General features: G+C 42.9%; 3 protein-coding genes across 25 annotated transcripts in view; 1 reads left to right on the top strand and 2 right to left on the bottom strand.

The window, feature by feature from the left end:
• Positions 1 to 7,109, bottom strand: part of LRCH3 (leucine rich repeats and calponin homology domain containing 3) — a 65,556-nt gene extending 58,447 nt beyond the window's left edge. For 18 of the 19 annotated variants that reach the window (XM_065639878.1, XM_065639885.1, XM_065639889.1 and 15 more), the window contains exon 1: positions 6,824 to 7,087. In XM_065639878.1, the coding sequence (XP_065495950.1) occupies positions 6,824 to 7,061 (238 nt within the window). In that variant the 5' untranslated portion in view covers positions 7,062 to 7,087. Of the gene's footprint in view, positions 1 to 6,823 lie in introns of all 19 variants that reach the window. The other variant, XM_065639876.1, reaches the window with a different exon arrangement.
• Positions 7,110 to 9,475: 2,366 nt separating this feature from the next.
• FYTTD1 (forty-two-three domain containing 1) lies at positions 9,476 to 27,566 on the bottom strand. 5 transcript variants are annotated; one of them, XM_065640578.1, is made up of 11 exons: positions 22,479 to 22,575; positions 21,007 to 21,099; positions 19,643 to 19,733; positions 19,058 to 19,189; positions 15,916 to 16,061; positions 15,070 to 15,182; positions 14,128 to 14,224; positions 13,022 to 13,083; positions 12,227 to 12,301; positions 11,279 to 11,405; positions 9,476 to 10,189 (listed from the first exon to the last, which is right to left on the bottom strand). In XM_065640578.1, the coding sequence occupies exons 2-11, from the start codon at positions 21,016 to 21,018 to the stop codon at positions 10,094 to 10,096; spliced, it is 951 nt and encodes a 316-aa protein (XP_065496650.1). In that variant the 5' UTR covers positions 21,019 to 21,099; positions 22,479 to 22,575; the 3' UTR covers positions 9,476 to 10,093. The 5 variants fall into 5 exon arrangements, with proteins under 5 accessions (XP_065496650.1, XP_065496649.1, XP_065496645.1 ...); XM_065640577.1 differs by lacking the exons at positions 19,643 to 19,733; positions 21,007 to 21,099; positions 22,479 to 22,575 and adding an exon at positions 27,431 to 27,566; XM_065640573.1 differs by lacking the exons at positions 19,643 to 19,733; positions 21,007 to 21,099 and having other exon boundaries at positions 22,479 to 22,651.
• Positions 22,756 to 27,665, top strand: part of RUBCN (rubicon autophagy regulator) — a 32,330-nt gene continuing 27,420 nt past the window's right edge. Inside the window, exon 1 of the mRNA XM_065640572.1 lies at positions 22,756 to 22,815. The gene's annotated coding sequence lies outside the window, so the exon portion shown is untranslated. The remainder of the gene's footprint in view (positions 22,816 to 27,665) is intronic.

The following is a 27,665-nucleotide window of genomic DNA, read 5'->3' as shown; positions in this document are numbered from 1 at the left end:
ACTTCTGGGCTCTGTCAGTAAAAGCAGCAGCTTGTAATGTGGAATCGTATGTGAGGCTGAAGTAAAGGACAATTTTGGGGACTTCAAAGGGAAAAATAAAGCATATATACAAAAGTACAATCCAAAACAATATAAAGAAAAGACCACAATGTATTACCCTTTGCATCTTCTCTAAATATCTAAAATTCAGAGAATTAAAGCAATATTTTAACTGTAATGCAGTGATAAAGAAACTTAATGTGAATAGGTTTTCACCCCTCCGCTTTGGAAAAGGAGACATAGCAGCTGAAGAAGAAAGTGCACTGCAGAGCCCATGACTTCAGCTAAATACACAACTGCAATTCATTCAAGCTGTTTGGCTAACATCAGAAACCATGAGATCCAAGCCTGATTAGTTATTAAAGAGAAAAGAACCCTTGAATTGAGTTATGGCCTTTTTGTTAGCTACCATGTAATTTTATTTTTAACACATGCTATATAATTTGCAATGTTTGTTGTAACTAATTCTTTACTACTGTTTTTTCTACTGAAGAAACTAATTATGTCTACTGCAGTCTAAAGCTAAACCTAAACCATCAGTTTAAAATTACTTGCATAAAATAACACATTTTGCCAAATGAAAACATGAGGTCCAAATCTGTCAGCAGTAAAGTTTCACTGAATGCGATTCAGCTCTGAGCCATGCTCGAAAGAAAAAATTCCCAGGCCCACTGACTCAAAGGCTAGCACATTGTTTTACCAAAAAATAATCAGCAAATTTACAAGTCAGCGGTAAAAGGTTACAAAATGGAGTTAAGGTGTGATTTCACAATTGATGCGAATCAATTTAAGTTTACATATCTGCTAAAACAGGCCTTTCATTCTCATCGCCTCATAGTGTTTCCACCCTCTCTGTTTGCTGGCACCTGCACACATGTGAAAATGCAGTGACCTGTCCAAGGGTTTGATCCAACCACTTACCGGCCGAGTTCTCAGCCAGGTGAGTACAAACAGCTCGCTGGGAGGCAACATGATTGCTGGTGTGACTGTGCAGCAGGAGATGAAGACAGAACCTCCCCTTTTGGCGTCAGCATAGAACTCGGATCACATTAGACTGTGTATTTATGACTGAATTCAGGGAGTACTTCACCAATATATTCCTACCTCCAAGCACAGGTACAGCCACAAGAGAAGAAGGCTGGAAACACCACAAGAGAAACAAAGACATTTCCTTTTTTCCTAAACTGATTCGTTGTTTATGTGACTGCAGGACTCAATATATTCTCTTTACTTTTTATGTAGTTACAGTTATCTCCAAAAATATAACTAAAGAGTGTGTATGCAGACAGGACAATGTTATAAACCAAAACAACAAAAAAAACCAAACCCAAAATACACAAACAAAGCAGTCTAATCATCAGGGAGGCAGGGAAGGGGAGGACGACTAGAGGAGTAACTAGAAACACATGCAATCCTGAATACCACTCAGAAGATTTTACTGGTAGTAAAAGTTTGATTGTGGGACTTTTTTTTTGTTTTAAAAGATCAACTCACTAAACAAAGGCATTCTAAATGTCACGTGTTACTTTTATTGCAACAAGGCTTAGAAACTCCAAGCTCAGACTCCACTTTCCCGGTTGCTATAAAACATTAGGCCTGAGCGCGAAGAGCCTGTGAGTGTAACTGCAGCTCTCCATCAAAACACAACAAAACTCATTCCTCAAAAACAAACTATGAACTACCACAGTCAACTGCTCTCCACATTTTGGAAGTAACAAAAAAAGCAAGAGAAATGACCTCAGTTTACCAACTTACCTAACCACCAGTCTCAGATAACTTCATTAGCCCAGACTAAGACTTGTCAGTATTTATGCGCATAACACATGAGATCCAGGCTTTCTAGTAACAGAAACATAACACAAAAGAAAACAAGAGGGAGCAATACTCAAATTATAAGTGGATTGACATAACTAGGAGGCAAGACCAAAAACTGCAACTGAAACGAAAAGGCCAGATTACCATCTAAAGCCTGGAGAAAGATTGTGATCCTCCCTCCTCACCACTACAGCTCCTAGAACCTCTGGCCAATGTACTTCTCTTGGGGTTTTCATAAGGTTAGAGGAAAGTACACAAATCTGAATACGAGGTTCTGAACTACTCTAATTAAATGCTGGATTTTGATTTATAATACAGAAACTTTAGATAATCTAAGTACCAACATTGTAAACTCTTCTAATAGTCTGTGACTTGAACAAAGAACAGCCCCATTTCCTTCCAAGTTATCTTAAAGATCATAATAAAATTACATTCAAGATACAGTAACCCAAAGAGATTTTTTTTCAAACCATTTTTGGATGGTTTGGATTCTGCTGTTGTGGCTTTAAGAACAAACATTTGGGAAATATGGCCACTGCTGTATGTGCCATCTGTACTTCTCAAATTGGTTTACATTTAATCAGGTAATATCAACTAAATTTCTGGCAGGAAAGAAAAATAACAGTGAGACTTCTTACTAAAGAAGTCACTTTAATCCTTCTAAATGCATGCAAGCACTTAACATTACAGAAATTTTATTGACACTATGGTCAGATGTTACCGTTTCTATGGAAAGCTGCTAAGAACAAACCTACAGAGATACCATAGTGGCCAAGTCATTCCAAAGGTAGTAGCAGACATTTTTTTTTTCCTTTCCAGAGTCTTGCAATCCTTTTTCACTATTAATATATTCCAGAAACAAGACACACTACATGTAAGTATCCTACTAGTTGATTTCCATACAACAGCCATTTATTTTATTGCATGAACCCACATACTCCCATCTTCTCCTTTAAAAATGGAGACAGTGAGCGGTTTAGGTAATTACAGCTGTCATGGATGGTTTGACAAATAACTTTTCTGCTCGATGTATGCTTCAGGCCACTGGGAAAGCTGTCAAATAATGACATCAGAGTCTACATTAGCACTGGTAAAATGCAACTATGCTTCCTTTCACATTTAACTCAGATGGTTTATAGCCCTATTCCCTGGTTGAGAACAAGAATGAAATGAGCCAATGGGTTGTAATTCAAGCCAGATAAAATGGGGATAGATAATGCAGGTTCAGTGAAAGAGTATTAAAAAGAGAAGCACATCCTTGCTTTGCTAATGAAGAAGCTTGCTCATTCTTCATCATCAATAAGCTTTGTAAGCTTGACTCACTTCCTAAAATTCCAATTAAGCTCTAAGGGATGACCATAAAGAACAGCTGCGTTTCCCTTTTTCAGTACCCAAATTATTATTACACTGCATTTCTCATACATGAGCCATCCCATATGTACCAGAACACCGGCCGGACTCCTGCATCATGCACTGTGGGGAGCCACCTTCCCGACAGGCCACTGCAAAGCTCTCAAGCACAGACGGCCCCATCTTCATTTTGATTTTATAATATGTGATCTTAATTCCAGCCTAAGTGCAAAACAACCAGAAACTCTCTATTACTTCAGTGCCTGAAGTTACCTGCTCAGTTCCAAGAACAACCCTGAGCACTGATCTTGTTTTAAAAATGCTTCCGTGGGTCTTCACCGTCTGGCAGACAGCAGTGCCCAGAAGCAGCTGAGGCTCTGACATTACTAGAGAATTCACTTTCCATTGAGAGTTTAGTGACCGATGCAAGTGACTAATGAGGAATTTATTTTTTCCACTGATGTCTAACAGAAATATTATATTAACTTCCAGAATAAAAGTGCATAAAACCTGATCTGGTCATACAGTTTAGTTTCAGGTAGTCCTGCGAGGATCAGGGAGTTGGACTTGATGATCCTTATGGGTCTTTTCCAACTTGAGACATTCTACAATTCTGTGATCTGCTTATCAAGTATTTTTCCAAAGTTAAGTTACACCTGCCAGAAACTCGGGTCTGATGATTGTTTAGTGGGCAGTTAAGAACAGTACCCAGAAGCGACTACAGCTTGAGCACCAGAGTTAGTATTACTGTCAACTCTGAACTCATAAAAGATCCAAAGAAATGGGATCTTCCCATTGATTTAAGGTTTGGATATGTACCTTATGGCTGACATCTACTTACATGGATCCTCCCCTCACCCATCATCAACCTCAAAATCTGCACAGAGCACCCAACTAAACTTGACCGAGCACCTAATCTCTAACATGCTGTTCCTACTGACCCACTGTGCTGGTTCATCTGAGTTAACAACAGCTTTCAGGCACGGCCAGTGGTTCTGTTACAGCTCAAGGCTATGCCAGATGATGGTTACATTAATGAGGGATGTGATTCATTCCCATCTCTTTAGAATCGATGCAGTTACACTGACATGCAATTACTTTTGTTATTACAAGAGCAGGAATGAGCCATGCCAGTAGAACACGATCCACACTAGAGAGGTGTCTATTCTGGCACATAAAAAGGAGTAGGATTTGCATATCCATTGCTTTGTCTTCAGTTTTATAGTTTGGGAGGAATTCCAATGATTTTTATGAAACTCCACACACACACCCCCCAACCTGATGTGCTTCGAGTCTTTGTGGCACAGCATGCAGGAAGGCACTCAGAATCTACAGTCTAGGGGGTTATTTAAAGTGTTTATAACACTTGACACACATATACATTATACTCTGTTATTTGTGGCTACTCCCATACAAAAGAATTGAAAGTTACACAAGAAAGAAATTGACATGGGGCAAGAAGTGGATTAAATTTGTAGCTGAGCACTCAACTGAAAACTGGGGGCCAGAAACACTTGCATGGATTTTTCTCCACTGCCCAGTCTTATCCAAAACAAAACAGTCATAGAACAGACCACGCTAAAAAAAAGGCACAAGACGAAGTTATTCACAGCAGCCTTCAAAACAGAGTATTTAAACAGAATGTGTCCCCCCAATGAGCTTCGCTTCTTACAACTTAAGAACAGTTCTAGCTTTTTTCTAAAGTTCATTGTGATGATAAATGCACAAAAGTGTATGGTATGCACTGCCGCTTATTAGCATTTAATGCTTCTTGAACAACTACAATGCAAATATTCATCACAATAGATGGGAACCTTGCTGGAAACAAGAATTCCCACAAATTGTTTAAGATTACAGTAAATGAATAGTGTTATAAACAAAAAGCTCACATCCCTCACAAGCGCATATGTTACATTTGCTTACAGATTAGCCCACTACACGCTCATTGCGCAACTGCATTTGTAGAAAACCCTTTGAAAAAAAAAATTTATACCATAACAAGAAGTGTTTTCTATTCACAGATGTGTTCCAGGCAAACAAACCACACTGTCTCAAGGTTTGGTTGGGTGATTTTTTTTTTGTATTAACGACAGATTTTTGCATAAATAGAATGTTACAGGACAGAGTATGAAGTCAGACAATTTTAAAGACTTCGTTTTTAATTACTTAACTGACAGTGTATCAACACACTAACATGGTAAATTTCAAAAAGCAATGTTTACAGTTTATTTCTAAGCTAGTTTATTTCTAAGCTACAACTCAAAACAAAAGACGTAAGGAAATCTCAATGACTTCATAGAGAGTAATCAAAGCTACAAACAAATGGCACACCGACACCACTTAAAACCACTTTTACTTCACTTCTACAACTGGACAGTCAACACACAAACTAGATTTGCTCTATATAATGGATTGAGAAAACTTCTACATCCCGCACAAACTCTCACCATTTCCCAAGTCTCATCTCTCTATTCAATACAGTAATATGTAAACATAAGGACATGGTTTAGTGCTGGAATTAGGTTAGGTTATGGTTGGACTCAATGATCCTGAGAGTCTCTTCCAACTAAAGTGATTCTGTGATTCTAAATGTGTTTCTCCTTATTATCCAGGTCCTTACAGGGAAAGTATACATTTTTAGTCTACTCCTATGAATATATTCAAGGAGCATAAGGAAAAAAAAAAGCACCCTATTGCTTACTGCACTCTGTAAAATACTTCTTAAAAATTCTTGATATTTTCACCCATATAACACAGGAGAAAAAAAAAGGGACATGATTCTGTTCACGGTACCTATGACTGTCAGAAATGACAATAACAAAAGCACAATAAACAGGTGTCTTTAGTGTACGCCCTTCTTGGAAAGCTGGTTTGCACTATCAACAGCCCAAGATGAGAGATGGCAAGAGCGCCTATATATGCATTTATACACACAGTCACACATACATCCATCAGAACAAGAACACGCCTGGCCAAAACCACATCAGTGAGCAGCAGTACTGAGAAAAGCCTCAGAACTCCTTTAAAAACAGCCTCCAACAAAGGAAACACCTCTAGACTGGAGACGACGAATTAAAAACCCCAACAAGCGGAGAGATCTCATCGGCCACGGCGGGGAGAGGAAGGAGGAGAACCCAGCGACAAACAGCGACAAACAGCGACAAACAGCGACAAACAGCGACAAACAGCGACAAACAGCGACAAACAGCGACAAACAGCGACAAACAGCTTCTCCATCCTGCCCCCGGCCCGGGGAGGAAGGGCGGAGGGTGAAGGGAGGAGGCGAGAGCGCGAAGAAGCGGCCCAGGAGCAGAAATCCGCGGAGTGCGGGGGGGAATCCCCGTCTGCACCCACACACCCTCTTGAAAAGAAACGGGGGGGAACCCCCTCAAACACACGCCGAGGATATTTCTCCTCCGCACGCATCCTGCTTCAGCTGACTGAAGGGACAGCAAATCCATCACCTCAGCCTCACCCTCAGCGGGGTCTGGCAGCTCTCCGCCCCCCCATAACGCCCCGATGGGCACAGCCAGCCCCTCCGCCCCCAGCCCTGAGGCGCTTGCGAGCGCAGGACGAGGCGTCTTCCTCTCCCCCCTTCCCCGCCGCCCTCGCTCCTCACCGGCCTGGGTGGTGTCGCTGAGGTCGTGGTTGGCGGCGCTGGCCCGCGGGTAGTCACGGAGCTTCCTGCCGCTCAGGCTGAGGGTTCCGCTGGCCGCCGCGTCCTCTAAAGCTCTGTCCAAGGACCGGCTCCAAGAACCCGGGCCTGAGGGACCGGGTGGCGGAGGACAAGCCGCCGCGCTTCCCGCCGGCATCGCGGCAGAGCCGCCCTCCGGCGCCGCCAGCACCGCGGCCGCCATTTCTCGCCCGCCGCCGCCGCTCCCCCGGCTCAGTGCCTCACTGCGCATGCGCGGCCGGGGCTGGCCAGCGGCGGGGAGGGCGCAAGCGCAGCCGTGACAGGGCGCCGAGTGCGCATGCGCGGCCACCCGCCTGCGGGGAGCGAGGCAGCGCGGGCTACGGCGTTAAAAAAATGACCCGAAACACCCTCTTTTCGAGGCTTGATTTCTCCACTCGCCTGGGGTAATCTGGCGAGCGAGGGCGCTCACCCCTTGAAATATCTATAGTGCCCGTACGCCTTCTGAAATTCAGCAAAGGCGAAAACGCACATACCCGAACCAAGTGGGAAAAGCACCGACTGCTTAATGTTTTTTTTTTTTTTCTCCTTGCTGTCATCAATCCTTAAAAGGTCACACCCTTTGCAACCTCGGAATAAATGCCAGTCTTGCTCTGGGAAAGCACCAACCTGCTGCTTAGCCTGGAGTTGTTCTGGGTCTGAACACTCAGCAGCCGTACGGACCTGAGCTGCAAACACAGACCCGGGTGCCGACCACATGCACTCAACATACATCAAATATACTTACGGGCACAATTTTTTTCCCCACACTGCCAATTAAAATCATCACCTCCACTGCTCACGCAAGCCTCCTCCCAGCATTGCGCTGGAGAGCAGGACGGCGGCCGATTATCGGGGTGTTCGGGCTGGTCTGCGACACGAGGTTCGGGTCACAGCGGCTTCTCGCCGGCGCGACGTGAGACGGCAAGATGAATAGCGGCGCTTGGGCTGGCAGGTGAAGGGGCCTGGTGCTATAATCACACCAAGCCACTAAATTAGACAGTGCTACTGAAAAATACTGACATTTAAATGTGCCAGCTATTGATGTGAGCTTATACGGTGTCACTCCAAGAAGTGCTTAATTTTCAGGATATTAAGCTGAGCAACGAATGCAGGCTGACTTTAACTTAGGCCATTTTCGATATATTTTTCAGAACACTAAGAATTTATTCATTAATAACCCCTTGAAAGATACCAGAAAATTAATGTGATCAATATAACACCTAGGTGGTTATAACAGCAACAAGACAATATGAAACCTGTAACTTTTTATTAAAAAAAAAAATTAACAGCTTCAGAATAGATCAAACGTAATAACTTCTCCAAAAAATACCAAAAGGTACAGTGTAAAGCATCTTCTCATTAAATACAAACTAGCATTTTTTGATGCATTGCATCAGTGGTTTGCATCTATGTTGATGCAAAAGAATTTTTTGTTGCATCCTGGCCCATGGAAAATGTATACACTGAACAGGATGACTGACAACACTATCTACTGAAATTCTAACAGTGGGACATTTTTTTCTAAAAAAAAAAAAAAAAAAAATAAAAAAATTCCTACTAGTAATTAAGAAAAAAACCCCCTTAACACCATTACGTTTAGTTTGCTTCTGCTAAGGTGTATTTTTCAACATTAAAAATAAGGGTTTAAGTACTATATAGCATCAGGATGCACTCTGACTTTAAAACTGCTACAGAAACAAAAGCCCTTCTACTGTCAAATGCTCTTCAACATTGAAGTTCCCGGTAAATGCTAGTTAACCTGGAATTTGAGATTAAAACGCAAGGAAACCAACTCTGTAAGAAGGTAAATGTAAATTCTTCAAGAACAATAAAAGGAAATAAACCCACTTCAAACACCATAAACATTTCTGGATGCAGCAAGCCGACCATTCTTTTACCTGACTTTATCAAAATCTCATTGCTATAGAACAGCGTTAAGTTCATCAGTTCCTGGTCTGGAAGCAATTCTGAGCAGGTGCCTCATTTTTAGGGCTCATATAAACTCCCATTGAGGACGCCCCCGTTGTAACCATCCTGCAGATTCTGATGCACAAAGCTCAGCTTAAAGCACGTGGCTACACGCTCCCACTTAACGCCACACGCACGCTCGCAAACCGAGGGCTTTTCTTGGCAGCGTTCCCCAGTTTCAAGATGCCTGACCACTGATCTGCTTCACATCTCACCTCTCTTTGGTTTAGACAAACAAGTGCCATTAGATTCCTCGCCTCCAGCTATTTGTAAGAACCAGAGAAACTCCCCTGGGGCAAGATATGCAAGATGAGAATCCTGTGTTCAGGAGGGGAAGGAATTCTACCATACCACTGACTGTCTTGTGAACTTGTTGTATTTATTCCTCTGAAATTATTCAAAAAATGTGAAGTTATTGCATTAAGTTTCTGTAAAAACTTACAAAAGAAATCGAAAGCAAAAGTTTAAGAAAAAATAGGAGACAGACATTCTCCATGTACGAAGGAGAATGATGAACTTCAGCTATTTGTAATATAAATTACTCTTGTACTGCCTCTGCAGTATTCCTCCCATATGATCTGGACCGCTTTTAAGGATAAGAGTAGAACAGTCTGCATCCCAATTACATAATTCGGGTCTCAGCTAACAGCTTTATTTGTGAAAGTTAAGGATGCAAAACATTTAGTTTTCAAGAAAGGAAAAAAATTGAACTTCAAAAGCACAAAGAAATACAACCGATGCTCCCATGAAAAATGCCGCTACATCACTACCAAAGTATTCATGGACTGAGGCTCTGTGCCAAACTGCAGTCCAAAGGAAAGTTCATAGGCAGTCCCTAAAAAACCCTAAAATGGGGTTTGGAATGAAACGCACAATCTTTACCATAACAGAGGGGCAAAAGAACAAAGACTGAGCACTCCTAAACAAACAAAAAAACCCAAACCCCAACTTTTAAAATTCATGTTTGTGTTTTGGTTGCAAGATGAACCAAAATCAGGGTTTGTCATCAGCTGGGCCACAGAATCTTTTCCAACCAGGTGATGGTGCCACTCCAGCAGATCAGTTTCCCCACTTTTCCCCCCTCAGCGCATCATATCTTTTACCATTGGAAGTAAAAGTAATAGATAGCTCTGCCACCATCTTAGCAAGAAGTCCAGAGAATTTCAGTGACATATGCTGTATTCTTCTGCCCACTTTTATCTCGGTTTCTTAGGTAGGTGGGATCAGTGCTCAAGTCCATCTGCCAGGTTACCCCACTGTCACAAAACGGCTCCCTTTGTTCTGAGACAGCGCTGTTCTTTGCTCCTTCAGGATCCCAAAACGCTCGTTCAGTGTCATCCCTGTCTGAAAAATAAAGTCATTTAACCACAAACTTAAAAGATGTTAGGTTAACTTAATCAAAGTAATGGAGACAAGAATATTTTTTTCTTCATTCTGTATCATCGCTTGACTTCTTAATTGCCACACTTAGATTAAAAAAAAAAGAAGTTTAATTTGATTTTGCAATTTCCCGCATCATTTAAAAATCAGATTGGACATCAAGAGCTAACATTTCTCAGAATTCATTAAGAACACATGGTACACAGCCTCGAGACTGAAAAGTCTGCTCAGAATATGGTAAGTCAAACTGAGGACAGACAGACTGGAAAAGAGAACTTTCACTACATTCATTTCCCCACACAGATTCTATGTAACTTCAAAAAATGCAGCATTTTAACCATGTTAATGCAGGCTGCTTTCCAGTCCATCCTGTTGAAGCAGGACACTGGAGTAGAGTCCGAAAGTTCAATTAATTTTACAGTATAGTAGTAGATGATTTTTGACATACTGCTTATTCATGGAAGGAACAAATCCAGACCCCATGTAGTTTTCTGCAGCTGGCACTAAGGAGCTGATCACAAGAACAGCATCCAACTCTGTCACCCTGTAAAATTCCTTCAATGACAGCACTAAGATTCCTGCACCAAATCGCCTGTCTTCATGAAACTTGTGAAAAATTGCTGATCTTTCAAACCCTTATGTCACCATATCTGATTTTTTTTTCCTACATGCATAGCAACAGTTGCCTTATAAATTCAGCTGTCACAGTTCCATACCGGTTACACAAGTGACAGAAGCTCATTCCTGAATTACGCACACTTGCTACTCAAACACAGCAGTAACACCATAAGGCTTTTAGAAGTATTCAACAATTTAACTCCCATTTATAGTATGTGGGCATGCAAGACATGAACTAGAGGAACAGGAACAGCGAGTTCAGTTACTTGCTTGAAGTTATGTATCAAGTTAGTGGAAGAACTGGAAGTGGAAACAAGAAGTAGTCGCTAGTTCCCTCTTTCTGCCACCAGTGAGTCTAGGAGGAAAGTGCCTGGATCACTGGATTTTATTTGCCTTGAAACTACTTCCACAGTTAAGGAAAGAAACTGCATTTACCTGTTTTCCAACACTATTAATATCAAACTGCAATGGAACCCCTTTGGGAATCTTCTTCTCTTCAGATTGGTCCCTCTTCATCAGAAATGGTGGCACAGGAGTACGAGTTAATCGTAATTTCTGGGAACTGTGAAAGAAGAACGTTACAAACGACAGAGTGAATACGTGCTTTCTGCAATACACCCTTAATGCTGAGAGAGGTATGAATTTTTCAACAAGCCATTGGATCAGACTGGCTGAGTAGCTGGGGGGCGCAAACTCAAGATGGTAAAAGGCAGAACTATAGAAGGGGAGCATTTGTTATTGTTGTCAGACAGCAAGTGCCTGACAGGAAGTGATCTTATCTTTTACTTCTCAATCCTACTGAAAAATGCATAATTAGCAGTTAATTATTCCCCTGAATACAAAAAAAATGGTAGTCTTTCTTACAGATAAAGTATTACTAATGAAAAAAGCTACTCAAGACTTTTAAAATAAAACGTCTCATGAAACAACAGTACCATCAACTTCCTAAAGACAAGTGCAGCAATGCTTTCTTTAATCACAGCTCTAGCAGTACATGTATGAATCAGGAAGGAACTACTACCATCCTTCAGCAACTAGATGCTCATTAATTTTCATTCAGATAGGGGAGGAAAACAACTGCAGTATGGTCTGATTTGGAAGAGGTAGACAAGGTGAAAATCTACCAGCCCACCACTCTTCAACTCCATACACCACATCAAGCTCCCAACTGGGAGATTCCTTAAGAAATCCAGCTGTGATACGATTGACACTATTCAAACACAGCTCAGAAACACTCAGAAAGGGACCAGATTTAAAAGTCTGCACAAGAAGCTGTCACCTTGAGACCAACTGAAATACTATCTGCAAGGAACTTGCTAAATGGCTCAGAAGAGCCACTTCAGTTTACATTAAGAACATTTCAGAATTTTTTTGAAAACTCACATTGGGGTTATGATTGCTCCCGGGTTGTCAATGGATACAGTCAGAATCCCTCCGCTTGTGGTAGAAGTTCGCCATCTAGTTTGAAAACACAGAAATCACTTCCAAAAACGTTGCAGAAATTTCAGTCGGCATATCTTTAAATGTGTATCCAAAACACTGGCTACTAAAGAATGTATAGGCTTTCAGAATATAGGCCAGTACAAAGACCACATGCAGTCAAACAATCTAAAAGCAGCTTGGCCACTGATTCTTTTATCTTTTACAATATCTAAGCTTATTCAGATAAGCGCTGGATCATGTGTGGCAAGGTGTGCCAGAACCGCAGCACTGACTGAAATGTTCACTTCTTTAAAACATACCGTTTCCTTGCTGAAATGGGGTCAAAATGGTCCGCGTGGGAGGAAGAGCTGAGTGTCCACCTTGTGACCTGCCTTGCTTATTTCCAAACTGCTTGATAGGCTTATATGTACATTAAATAAAATGGAAATTACATCAAGAGCTCAGGAGAATATTGACATTTGAATTTTTCTTCCAGTTTACGTGGTATTCATGAGTGGTAGAGATTAGTTTGATCCTCTGAAGCTACCATCTTATGCATCTTATGTAAACAATCTCCCCCTGGTTAAATTTGAAGATAATTTAGGAAACAACTGAGAATAGGGAGAGATCACTGTCACTCATATGAGATGCCTACAGGGAAAAAAAATCCCATTCAATTATCATAACCTGGAAGCCAGAACTAAAATGAGAATCATATGAGTAACCAAACTGAAATTTTCCAAATTAAATACTTACTGACGAGTTCTCTTTACTGTCTGATTATCAAGGTCATCTGTTGACTGCACTTGGGCCTGCACCTGAAAACACAAAGCCGGACACTGTATTTGAATACTGTTTCAATTCCCATTGTAGCAGCTGGAAATACAGCAGTTCAAGAACAGAAGTTTAAAGCTGTTTGTACACTCAGCACAAATGGGGTTGTACTTTCAGAGGGACTTGAAAGATGACTATCCTATTACTGTTGTAAGACTTTGGAAAGAAATTACTTTAAGAACACAAAATGATTTAAACAAAATTGTCAATGACAGTAACTTAACCAATGAAGAGATGGAAACATTTTTGAGGACTTAAGTCAGCAAACGTACACTTTACCAAGATACACCAAAGCGTTACCAGGCCAGCATGAAAAATCTGGCTAGTTCCTAAACTAATCAATGTTAATGTACGTAATATCCAATACGCCACTAAGACCCATTCCTGTTTCAAAGGACTTTGGTTTTATTTTTCTTCCTCCTGCTCCTGTCTGTAATTCTGCAATCCACACTGATGGAAGATGGGAGCTACTTACAGTCACAATGATGGCACATGTAGAACAAGGGCATGCACGAAAACCGAGAACATCACTATCATTCACCGCACACTCCCTATTCTCTTGAACTTACTCAAAATAACTAGAAAATCCTTAAGTAACTAAAACAGTAACTTACTTAACTAAAATAAATGACCTCAAAATAACTAAAACCAACCAAACAAATCAGATTCTGAAATATGGCTCTGGTCGATCCTTCACCCGAAGGAAAGTGTTAAAAGCTGCACAGTGCTTTCTAACATTTATTTTAAAAGTAAAATTAGTACCTTGCAACTACTCCCAAACCTCTGACAAGCTCTATGTCCCCTCTGAAAAGTCCAGCTACACTGGAACAGGAAGCAAGACTCAATGGGTTACAGGGTAACTGAAGAGGACAAGTAAATTTCCCCAGAAGAACCTGTGCCTATCTTCTGGTCCACTTCATGTTTCTACTCAGATCTGATACTCAAAGTCAATTCATTAACACCAGTGTTATAGGTTAGCTTAGAACCTGTGGCACAATTTTGTAGTTGTTTTCAGTAACTTTTATTACCTTCAAGCCTCTTCTAAACAGGAAAGTTGCTTGACGAGTGTCCTTCTGCTGATTTAGTTTGTTTCCAATTCGAGCAAAAGTAGACGGTGTGTTATTCCTGTAATATTTATAAAAATATAATTATCAAAGGCCCCACAGGTAACATCTTAGAGAGACCACTATGAAAGTCAGGAAATTGCCAGTACATCCCTAAGGACGCCTGCAATGCTGCCTCTTTGAAGCTGAACATTTCGGTTGCAATAAGCTTCTCATCTACTAGGAACAAAACACATCAGTCATAAACGGAGAAATCACTTCTGTTACATGAAAGCCTAGCACTCCTATGCCACAGGTCACTATGGTCATTAATTCTGGTTTTTACTTCGGTCAGTATCCTTCGGCACTTCAAGCATTGCTGGTTAGATGAAAAAAAGGAACAGTCTTGAAATGTATAAAGAAAGTTTGTTTATGGTTTCCACAATAGTCACAGTGAAAATTCGCATCATAGAGACCAGTTAAGATGCAGATCACAACTGACATGTTAATTGCAGCACCAATAAAACATGCAATAGCTTCCATGAAACTGAAGATGGCACCACGTTCCACAAAGGCATTTTGTTTAGAAAGTTCACTAGAACATTACTGCCACTTCAAAGCTACAGAAATCCATGTTGGCTATTTCCATATAGGCTGCCTATGATCTAAATGAAGGCAGAATACAAGGTGCTCACAAATAGAGATGCTTCCTGAGTGTTCTACATGGTAATAAATATCTGGCTTTGTATCAAGACCATGTTTGTCCTATGCCTGGCTTCCAGATTTGTAGAACTTCATACACACGATAGTCTTGACCATATTTCTACTGCAAGTACCTACCGTCTTCTCTTGAGCTCAGTCCTGTCAAATGAGACTTGCTATGGAAAGTTGTCAACAAGAGTTCAGAAAGCAAACTTGGTATTTTACCTTCTATTTAGCAGGGCAGGCCTCCTGAGGGCTGGAGCTTGTTTTCTCTGCATTTCAGATTGTCTCTGCAGGTTTGTTTTCTTTTTCAAAACTGGGTAATTCCGCTGTGCGTTCTTAAAAAACAATAAATATATATAGCAGATATGTATACTGTATACACACAAACACTTTTCCTTCAATTCCCATTTACAAACTGCATATAGAATGCATTTGGATTTGCCTACCTTTTACAGTCTAGTATAATTTGAAAATACCTTTATGAATTCTACATTCCCCTTAGCAGTTACTTTTTGATTAATATATCTTCCTAAACTGAGAAAATACATGCTCCACACCTATTTAAAATCACTCTTCTTCACAAACCCAAAAGCAATCCCTGTTCTACAATACTGAGTGAGATGGAGCAGGCAACAACCTACTGGAGGAGTGCAGAAGAGGGTGCCAACTAATGGGGTTAGTTATTTTGCAAAACTTCCATTTTTGTAACAGGCACATGCATAACACACGTTGGCTGAATCACTGGTTGGTAAAAAAGCAATGCAAAACCAAAAAATCCCAGTAAGTGAGCTTTTTGTGTAAAAATACAGCAACTACCTCCATACTTGCACAGAATAGATTTCTATTAATATACTTCAGTTTTCATGACTTGCAACCCAACCAGGTGTCAAAAACCTCTCAAATCTTGTCATTAACCACCTGCTTCAAAACAAACAAAAACTCAGCTAACACATCTCCAATTTAATAAAAGGTTGCACCACATCTCATATTTCAGGAGCACTGTTCTGAAGCCATTGTGTTTCATTTTTAAAATGTTTTTACACGAACCACTAGAATTGCATTAATTACCTTCTCGCTAAGTGGCTGTCTGTTCAGAGGACTAATTCCTTTGTGGGAACCCATTGCTTTCTTGGCTGCCAAGCCAGTTATAACTCCGTAAGAACGCTTCTTCCCCGCTATCTTCTTTCTGCGGCCCAAACGATTTTTACCGTAATCTGCAACAAGCATGAAGAGCTCAGCAATTTTTGTTGAAAGGAAAAGCTTATTGCTTTAAGATGCTATTCAGGCACTGCTTTGGCTGCACACTTCAAGCCTTAGAGCAGAAACTATCACTACTCTTGAAAACAATTTAGTCTTTCAGTTATTTTAGCAGGTCTGGCCCAAGCCCTGGCACACAATAATCAACTTCTCGTTTAGATCACAGTTTTGATCTAGTTTGTTGCATTAATTTCTGTTGAAAATTTGTTATTTGACATGTCTACAGGGACAACTTAAGAGTTATTTCAGCATAGAAAACTACCAAAATACTCTGAAATTGAACTTCATCAAGTGCTGAATAATACAAATCCAAAGCAAACCAACAAACAACAGCTCCCCACCCATTCAGCAAACTTTAAATTACCAGTTTGATTTAAAGAAAAAAACAAACAACTTCAAAGCTTATTTATTTAGATCAGTGGTTCTCAAGACATGACGTATGGAAAAAAAACCACAGCAATTTGCCCACAAAACCATATTAAACAACGTATGAATTACATCACATTTTAAGTGTTTTCAATTAGAAGTCTGCATGGCAGTCCAGACGGAACTGAGAATTGAAAGCAGCCTTTGAATATAAAAGGCTTGTAAGCCTGAGCTCTGTAGTACAAACATCTCAAATCTCCAGTTACAAGGGTTTGGCTAACCCTGTCTGGAGCCATTTAGCTTCATGCTATGAATACAGACCACACTTCAGTTTTATCCCCAAGTATCATCTCCTCTAGAACCTCAGATCACAAGATAAATTTAAGACTAAGGAGTCAGCTCTACAGCAACAGACACATCTAGTTTTGCCATCTCTCATTTCATAGCATCAATAATAAATCTGTGCTTCTTCATGAGACAGGAGCCATCACATGAAGTAAGTCACGGATCAGAACCCAGCTTAAGATAAACCCATCGAGAAACTGCTATGTACCCACGTTTTGTGGATGGGCAGCAAATGCTCTTTTTTTTTTAATAGAAAAGCTGAGAAACAGGGTTACTTAGGCTAAAAGGGAGCTCATGAGCTCTCTGGACCAACCTCTGCTCAAATAAATGACAACCCCAAAGCTGCACAGGGTTTTGTGCAGTTGCATTCTGTGTATCACCAAGGACAACTTTTATTTATATGAACAATGCTCTTCTCTCTGTTTCTCCCCCCAAAAGCTGAAAAGAGTCCCAGCTCAAGTTCCTTTCTTCTTTGGCAGCCACTTCTAAAACCTCAAGGAATTGAACGCTGTTGATCATCTGTGGTTTCTGTAGCTGTCCACAAACAGAGGATTTGCTACTTATCAGAATAACTTCAATGGCAACGGAGCAGCAATAAATCTATTGGTCATAAGCTACTAATAACTAGAATGCTCAGAAGAACTATTTAACGATACCTTCTGCTCAAGAAAACGCTATAAACAAGGTTTGCTTTCAATGGGAGAAAACGTGTGGAACTGTATAGGAGGGAGCAGTTAAAGTTATCCACAACGTTTCAACGTATCATGAATCTGGCCATTTTACAAAAAAATGTTCGCCTCCCTGCCGTTGTTCTAGGAATAAGGAGGGAAGGTTCCAAGAGAGAAAAGCAACTGCCAAGACAGTTGTATTCAGATTTCTACATTTGCAGCTCAAGTTTCTCTTAAAATTCTAAATTTTAATACTTGCTTCTTTTATGCCCTTTGGGTCATGAACAATTACATTTGACAACTGCAGTAATAAACAGAAGCCTACATGTTTGATAATCTACAACTTAAAAGTCACTTACTCTTTCACCGACACAAATATTTCTTACACTTGGGCTCACATAAAATATTTTCCTGCACTGTCACCAGTTCACTAAAGAAGAACAAAACAAGTAACACTGCTATGTTGGCCTGTATAAAAAGCAAAACTCCTCTGAGCCTTGACATTCCACTGATCCCCAAAGACATTTGTATCTAAGATACCAACTACCAGCTGCTGCTATAACAAATATTAAACAACGAGAAGATGAAATGGGCATCACTGTAAATACACCAGATAGGTGTGTATTTATTTTAAACAAATACTACTAAACAAGAAATCGCTTGTGTTAACTTAAACACTTCATTAGCTTGGATAGAGGTGGTAAGCTTTCTGATTAGACAGTATTTCTCCATATTTTGATAATCCAGTACTAAAAAGGAACTTTTCAAAACTAAACATAAGCAAAACCAGTGTATGCTTCAAGCAGGTGCTGGCCATGACTAAAACCTGGGAACCACTTTAGAATATGACTTCTGTTTGTAAAAAAAATCCTGACAGTTACTCTGGGAATCCACAGTAAAGCTGTTATTGTGCACTTTTCCTCTCTTCACTTCGGGCATATATGATTTTTTTTTTTCCCTGCTTTTATATTCCACTGTTACAACACTGGCTTAAGAAGGCTGACATGGTATTTCCTTTGCATCCCAAGGTTTTAACAAGAAAAGCCAAATCGGACACTCTGCACCATCCACTTATATATCCCAGAGGCAGCACTACAGCCTGCAGTAACAGCTGTTTGGGGGAGGCCTACTAGAAGAATTCTATCTAACAAAGATAAATACATTGCCTCTTTTGCACAAAGCTGTCAGGTCTGGCAAGGCCTCCACATTTCCCAATACACAGGCTTTGGCATAAGCACACTTTCTATCCACTTCTGAGAAGGGACAAAGTATCAACAATTTCCAAAATTAAAATAAATTTTAAAAAATCAGAAAGAAAGCAAATCCTTCCTAGAGTCAAAAAGAGTCCCTCAAGCACCTAAGCTCCTCGTTGGCCAAACATGTCAATGTTGTTCTCATACTGAACCAAAATCAAACATAAATGGATCACAAAGAACTGAATTATAATCAAAACTGTATATGACACTATTTGAAAAACACCTGAGATGACCATGTCAGTCCATACATTTTCATTAGGTTACATTTCAGCTCAAAAGAAAATCCTGTGCAATCCACATTACGTGTGGCATACACACCTTTCTGCTGCTGCATTCCCCACTTGGAACCTGGTGCCCTGAACTGTCGAGTTGGATTCTGCTGAAGTCCTCTTTTCATTTTGGGGGAATACTGTTTTCTCTCTTCTTTCTTGTTCAGTTTAATTATATCATCTGTAAGCAGAAAATTTTTAAAAAAAAGAAAGATTTGTCACATTGTAGACATATTCTAGTTCTGAAGAAAAATCCTAGCAGGTTGGAGTCACGGGAAACAGACCAGTTAATCTTGTAAAGCCAGCACATACAGGTTAAGGTTCCAGAAATTTCTCCAAAAAGCATCCAGTCTCTGTTAGTCTTACAATACTTCCTTTATAACATAATGCCCTAGCCAAAGAGAAGCAGTTGCATACATGCAGAACACTCAAGAGACTTGAAAGATCCTGGCACTGAAGGACTACGTTAGTTTTTGTACACCGTTAAAAACAAGGTAATCCCATCTCAATAACAGACTTTGCAGATTCCCGACAAATGGCCAATTAAAGCCTCGGTCCTTTCATCCTAAGTTACTAAAAAAACCCCAAAACAAACCAACCAACCAAACAAAAACAACAACAACAACAAAATCACACAGAGAACTCAGCCTATCAGTTATCTTCCTGTGGTCACTGAGGTTGAGATGATGGGGAAAAAAGCAAGCAAGACTTCTCTCCCCAGGTATCTGCAATCCAAAGCAATCATCTTATCTATCGTTCAGGGAAGCAATGTCAAACAAATAATTTCTTTGATTTAAGAATACGTGTAAGATAATAAACTGATGAAAAGCGAACAGCAGGTCTGTCAAGTGCAAATCGTGCCACAGCAGTTTGATTTCCTCCACTGATCAGGTAGGTGGCTTTGGAGATAGGAGTAACGAAACGTCTGTGACATGCTTTTATTGACTGTTAGCTTGTTTATAAAAACACCATAAAGAAAAGTGTCAAATTATGTTTATTACTTCTAGATCATGAGAGCACAACCGATAAAAACGTTATGTTTCAGTAGAGATCTACCATAAACATGTGGACATCCTTTTTTGAGACAAGGAAGAGATGGAAACGGGGTTACTGTGTTTAACAGAGATCAAATGGACTTGGATGGGGTAGAACAGCGAAACCAGCATAAAAAAAAAATCTAAGAGAAAATCAGCTTGCTTTGCTGCAAAAACGATAGAATATTCAGAAAAAAAAAATCTATTAGGGTAAGGAATACTGATACAGGTCACTCAGGGTTTGATTTCTATAAAATCTTCTGTACCAAAGGGATCAGCCCTGGAGCAAGCATTCCCAAATTAACCTTTTTGTACAACAAAAGAAACCAAAGCCACTTCAAAGTTATACACTGGTCCAAAATAGCAGAAACGATCACTGCCAACAGCACTGTTCAGCCAGGAGCATTATTTGAACTTAGTGCCACCAATAAAGTGATGTTCAACAGAAACTAAAACTTCCAAAACTGTTAGAGCAAAATAGTAATTCTGTGTAATGGCTGCTTCCATTCCTACATACGTGTGATACAAAACCACACGCTCAGACAGCAAGGATCCTTGCTTCACAGTTCATCTGCTCCATCTTAAATCCCATTTTTGCAAGTTAGCTGTTGCTGCACACAAGATTACACATTTTCAAACAAAAGAACTTAAGTTTCAGCTATGCTTCTTTTTCCCAAATAACAGAATATCTGGAACATCACACATTTGTTAGCTGAGATACACTGAAGCACTCTCCTGTCTTGCCTGAGATTGCAGATCAAAACTACACCTAGAACAGCAAAATAATCTGGCAACATTATGAAACTGGAAGCTTAGCTTCAGATGAGTTGCATGTAACACACCAGCAACAAAAATGGATTTAATCTTTATTGCTACATGAGAAAATACTCAATATTAAGATCTAGATCTTAAGATTTCCTACATTAATGTTGTGTCTTTTTTTTTTTTTAATATAATGACATACATGGGACTGCATTTTATCTTCACTTACACCAGACCATAGAGCTTTGACCTGGGGACAGTAGCGATGGATGACACTGTCCTCACGCAATGTTACCTGTACAGGGAAAAAAGGGACACACCCACTCAATAGCATCTTAAACAAAACATCACCATGACACCACAGCAGTCCTTTGCAATCTGCTGTTAGTCTATGTCCAGGACACATAGTAGTGGCTAAACAAAGGTTAATTTGTCTAAGTAAGAAACATTAGAAAACATGAAAAAAGAACTGGCCACTCAGAATCAATAACTCTATTAATCTTGGTAACCTTGGAAACAAAGATTCAGTATGCTATAAGTAAAGATAGATTTATATGAACGCTGTAATGCTACTCCACATTCAAACCCTAAACATCATTTCACAAGTTATCCCCATCGTCAAAACAAAGAGCTCCACCGGTTCATTTACAGAAGGAAAAATTCTACAAATCCTCCTATTTTCAGGTGGTCCACAAAAGCCGAGTCCACCGTTAAGATTCTAGTTCACACTGTGATTTCACTTTTTGAAGCAAGTCTCCTGATAGTACCCATCTACTATGCTCCAGTAGCACGGACTGCACAAAAGTAATTTTTCTGGGTAAAACTAAACTGGAAGATGCACTCCAGGAACACACCAAATCTGTCCCCAACTGTTGAGGGGACTCAGTGCAAAGGTCCAGAGCAGAGCTCCTCTGAGATATGCCTTAGAAATCTAGATCTCTAGATACCTAGTGGATGTCAGTTTCTCAGCTCTACAGATCTGTACTGAGGCTGTGCAACTTCATAACACACAAACCCGATGGGAGGACAGGGGGGATTGGCACAGGAAACTACGCGGTACTAACAACATCATGCTTCATCTAACTGCTAAAGAATCGCAGAGGGGTTACAAAGGAGACTTCCCATTAACGACTTCCAAGCCTGGGAAGAAAAAAAAAAAAAGGCAAGGCCGGCTGAGCTGCGGCCTTCCCAACCCTGCCCGGCCATTCAGAGCCCTGGGACGCTCCCCCAGGGCCACCCAGCAAAGGGCCCGGGCACCGCGGGCCTGACTGGTGCCAAACGCACACAGCGCCCAGGTCTTCGGCCTGCTCCGGACACCCAGCTGGAACAAAGGGGACCCGCCCCGCTGAGCCCCGCTCCTCCCCAGCGAGAGACAGTGCCCGCCGGGCCCAGAGCCCCGGGAGCCCCGGCCGGGCCTCGCCTCCCGCCAACACGGGCCCACCGGCCCCGCGGCTGCCGCGCGTCCCCCCGCCGCGACGGAGCTGTGGTAGGGTCCTGCCCGCCCCTTCCCCCGCCAGACTCGGCGCACGCCGCCTCCCCACGCGCCCCGTTGGTTGCGCCCGGCAAAGCCCGTTGGTTCGTTCCGCCCAGACCCCCCCCGGCCCTGGCGCTTGGTTCGGCCCGTGCCCCTCCACCCTCTCCCCCAGAGCGGCGGGCCCAAGGCGCTCTCCCCACCGAGGGACATGTCGATCTTCTCCAGGCTGTCGCCGCTGCCGTTCCGGACCCCCGCCGTAGCCGAGGGGCCCGAAAGCGGCGCCGCAGCCCCGAAGCCGCTCATGACTGCCCACAGGACCACCGCCGCCTCCCCTCACGGCCGCAGCCACTGCCGAGCGAGCCGCACGCATGCGCCGCAGGTCTACCCCGCCCAGGCATTGGTACCTTGCGCATGCGCAGTAACTTCTCCTCAGCCCCAGCAGCAGGCGCCTGCGCCGAGGAGAGGCGCTGCCTCCCCTCTGCCACCCCCCCGCGCTCGAGAACCGGCGCGCTGCCCCCTGCCGGCTGGGAGGAGCAGGTACAGCGGGGGGTCGGGGCGGGGGGCGTCCCGGTGCCGTCCCGGTGCCGTCCCCCCGCGTCGCCTTCCGAGCTGCCAACCCCGGCGCCCGCAGTGCCGCAGCCCGCCCCGGCGGCTGTCGAGGTGCTGCGGGATGGGCCCCCGTGCCCGCTCCCCTCAGAGCCTGCTCCGGGGGGACGGCCTCGGGCTGCAGCGGGCGCTGGCGGGGCCCGCAGGTAACCGGCTGTACGCGGGCGGCCGGAGGCCGCTTTCGGGACGGCTTCTCCAGGGACAGGCGGCAGCGGGGAAGGGTGAGGGCCGCCCTGCCTCAGCGGCCTGGGAGGGCTGCGGTGGCGGGGCGGGGGGGGACGCGGCAGCGGTGCCGCGGGGCACGAAGCCGTGCGCTGGCCGGGGTGTTGCAGGGGAAGGGGGTTCAGCCGAGATGCTGAAGGCGAGGTGACTTTGCCTGCGACCCCAGTGGAATTAAGAGAACTAACCTGTTCTGCAAAAAGCTAAACCGACGCAGGCTGTTTTTTAACAGAATTTTGCCTCCAAACGTCAAACAGCAGAGTTCAAACCAGGTTCCTATTTCAAAACATCATGTTAGGCTTACAATTGCTACATAAAAACAGAGCAGTATGACTACTAATGTTTTCTTTGGGTGTTTTTCAGAGTTGTTGTCTTCTCCAGATTTGGTCAGAATTGCATGAGTCAGAAATTCAGAAGAGAAATTAACAATTTGTTTTTTGAACAAGGAATGTGGTGAAGGCTTTTTTTCACCCTATCTGCATTCTTTGGAGCTGTGTGTATTGTTGGTGGGTCAACATAGGTACCTAGTGGTCAGCTGGCTGCTGCTAAATGACTTGTAACAGGGCTGGGATCTACCGCTTTTCGCTCACTGGCGTTTCTTTCATTTGGCACTCTTTATTAAATTTAAGGGATGCTAATTATCTTTGCAATCACTACCTCTTGCTCATAGTTGGTTGAAATCAGTCAGTGAGTTCCAGAGATAGTAAAGGAGAGCGCAGATGGGCAGACAGCGTGATTGCAGAGGCTGGGCTTCCTTCAGAAACCAGGCAGTACGTGGTGAAAGGAAAATCCGTACCCATTTCCCTCGTTGACTGTGGTCACCTGGCATCGCTGTCCACATTTCCCTCGGTGTTCTCCGGGAGCTGTGCTGAGGCTGCCAGTCAAAAGTTGACTTCCCTCACCCTTGGCCTTCAGTAGGCTTTGCAACATGAGCAAAAGGATAACTTGTTTTAGGGTTTGCCTCCAGAGAGGGGGAGCTCCGTACCAAGACTCCAGGGACTGTGTTGCGAATGCCCTTGGGCAGGAGTACATATTTCCATACCCACGACCTCATGCAGAACCTCCTCCTTGCAGCAGGAACACTCCCACGTTTCATTAACTGCCCACATACTCCATATGCTCGCTCACTGAAATAAATACTCCCTAGCAAGTATCCCTGTGGCAAATGTAATATCCTCGGTACCCAAAACACAACTAACTCCTCATGTACAAACCCTTCTGTGCCGGGGGCACCTGCACCTCAATACCATCCAGGCCTTACTGCAGAACTACAGATCTTGCTGGGAGTATTATTGTGAAAAACAAGAATGAGAGGAGAGAGCTGAGGCTTTTTGGCCTCTGCTCTGTCCTGTACTACTGATTGTTGATAAGGCCTCGTTCTCTCCATTTACACTCTTCATGCATCTCTTCCCTTTTAAAATGAGGCCAATAACGTGCTCCTGGATGTTCCTCCTGCTGCTTTCAACTGGGTAAGAGAGAATGGCTCAGTTCTTGTCACAGGACATCTTCAGCTAGTGAGAGATTTTCCCTCAAGCAGGAGAAGGTCACGACCATGGTGCTGGAGGCTGAGTTCCACCCCGCTTTCTCCTTTGTGTTCTCCATGTGCAGTGTAAGTTCAGACATGGAGTCTTGGAGCCACAGATTTGGTAATTTATGCATTTTCCTCCAGATGACAAGTGACTAATGACAAATGGGACTTGAGGTTCTTGAAGTCAGGCTACATTTCAAAACGGAAGATGCTATAGCCAGATGTCCAATAAATACTAATAATAGAGGTGTCAAATAAAAGATGTATTAAAAAAACCCCCACTTTAAACCGAATTCCTGTGATGCTGTATAGTACAGCTCCATCTGGTGACTGTGTCACACTGATAAACAAATGTTCTGTTTACCCAAAACAAATATGCCAACTGCAAAGGTGGCAGATGCTGCCTGCCCTCGTGACAGGTGGAAATCAGACAAAATCCAGATTGTACCACATCCATGGGTTGCATTTATTATCCAAACAGGACTCCAGCTGTCTGCTGCTCAGCATAACAGAAAAACAGGTAAAAGTTCTCATAGTGAAGAGTAATTTTTTCTGTGTTCAAAATGGCTGAAATGCTGCAGGGATCACAAGGCAACCATGCAAACATCAGCTCTTGGTTTCCTGCCTGGCTCTTGAGATTGTGTCAGCATCCAGCCGTGTGCCAAAGCTTCCTTGTGGCATTGTCAGTTACAAAGGACTTCCACTTTACCTGTATAAAGTACTGTATAGCTGCAGCCCTGCTGCGTTTGCACCCACTGTAAGAAGACTGTGTGTCTAAAGCACCCATGGGCTGTAGTAAATGTTAGGGCTGGTTCTTTCCTGGGCTTTTCCTGGCTCTTCTTGAGCACCAGTTGTCTCCTGGCAAAAATGAGACTTCACAGCTGGGCTGCCCAGTAATCCCTGTTATGAGATATTGTGGGGGAATTGCAAACTAGATGATGATACCTGCTGGACATCCTGGCTGGAATTCCTGGGAGGAGGTGTCACAATTACCAAACAGAAACCACACCCAAAGAATCAGGTGCTAAGCACACTCACAGATTTAAAGCCAGAGGGGACTGTCTAGTACAGGCTGTATGTTGTGGGCTGGGGAATATCACACCTGCACTGATCCCAGAAACAGGTGAGCTATTCGAGTGCCTCCTCCAAAGGAGCTCTCTGCTTCCTCTGGAAGGTTGTTCTAAGGCACAGGCACTACCTCTATTAAAAAGAGCTTGTTAGTCCTAACATTAAATTGTGTGGCATCTACCAGTAACTTCCAATTCTGCCTTCTCTGTGAGGTTTAATGAGTAAAGAAATTACAATGAGTCAATAACTCACTTTATGTCACCCAAATCTTCCCCAAACAGCAATCAGGTCTGGGAGATTCCAAATTCTCCTACTGTTCAGCAAAAGGATACATACATACATACTGTCATACATTTCAAATTGTTGACTTATTGGCACTCCTCAAATTTTACGCTAGAGGATTACTCTCCAGTGTAGTCTCAGCACAGTCCCAGAAGCTAACACATCTGGTGTGACTACAGGCTCTGTGTGATCTGGCTTATTTTTGATGGAATGACTTTTTATATGCTTTCTAAATTGAAATGGGCATTGACAATAGTTAAGTAAACAGTGTCTATAAGTAACCTACGCAAAGCAACGTAATGAAGCAGGGGAAAAGGATCTTCTGAAGAAATTTTTAAAATCACCGTTAAACAACATCCAGGCTATTTCTGACCTGTGGAGCTAGAAGAATCATTTAATTCCTGATTTAAATTACAGTTGTCAGCTTCACCTGCATGCTCCATTTTAACAGGCATGATCATCTAACAATGATTTTACAATATGTCTTGATGACTTGATTTTCTCCAACCTTTTTAATGTGAGACTCAACACATAGTCTGATGCCCTGATGGCAAACATGCCACATACAGCCAGTGTTTCCAACCCCTGTGATCAGTGCAGTCAGCTCTATGCAAGAAAATTTCTGCTTGCCTGGCAACCATGCAGGAAGTTGTTGGCCTGTACTTGTATACAGGATTAGTAGGATGTTTGGGGAGTCTTAGTCTCTTAATTAAGTGCCTTTTGAAAAACATCTTGTTGTTATTACTTTAAGAATAGTGGTATGGAACCCTGTGCCCTCAAGTGCTGCTGAAGGACTGTACTGGTAAAATGAGCCCAAAGAAAGTCTCAGGTCAAGGCGTGTCTCCATGTATGCAGCATCAGTGAGCAGCATAGACTTATCATTAAAAGTAACAGTCACAGAAACTTTCTGCTGCGCAAAAGACTAACTGTTGGTTTCTGAGGCATCAAACAGCTCTGGAGATGTTTCTCGGTTGTGTCTTCTATAATAATCTGCAATTGACTGTTCTCAGTCTGATGGCAGCAGCATCACTTTTTCCTTCTACTGCTTTTTAGTGGAAAGTACATATAATTCTGCAGCCTTTTTCACATCCTCTTTACTGTGGGCAACAGAACAGACCTCTCTTTCCGTTTCTCTCTGCCGGTGCACTCAGTGCATAAGCTGTCCTTCAGGGACACACTTTGTTTTCTTGGCATCACAAATCCTCCCCATCTGTGAAGCAGGGGCTGGTAAGTGGTTATCGCAGTTAGCGATTATTGCGGTTTTACACTGTGGCGCAGCAAAACCCCAGTGCAAACGCTCACCCAGCTGACAGTAACCCGACTGGCAACTCAACTTCTGCAGCATCTGCCAAAGACACACACCTGCGTGTGTGTGCCTGCGGGGTGCCGGGGGGGGCTGGAGGAGGCCGCAGCGGGGCCTGACAGGAAACCTGAGGGCTCCCCGCTCACCTAGTCACGCAGGGCGTTGACTCACGGGGAGTTCGCTCTCTGAAGGCGGCGGACACCGGGCGGGGGCGGACACCGGGCGGGGCGGCACAGCGCTCGGGGGCGGAGGCGGAACACCCGCCATGACACCCGCTCCCCAGCTCAGCGCGGCGGCGCGCAGTGCATGCCGGGATGTACAGCCCTCCCGCCGCGCGGAGGCTGCCGGGAGCTGTAGTCCGCGGCGGCGGGGCGGGCGCTG

Source organism: Caloenas nicobarica, chromosome 8 (genome assembly GCF_036013445.1).
Source record: "Caloenas nicobarica isolate bCalNic1 chromosome 8, bCalNic1.hap1, whole genome shotgun sequence".
Classification (NCBI taxonomy): Eukaryota; Metazoa; Chordata; class Aves; order Columbiformes; family Columbidae; genus Caloenas; species Caloenas nicobarica.
The sequence above is the reverse complement of the archived record's forward strand: the minus strand, read 5'-3'. Positions and strand labels throughout refer to the sequence as shown.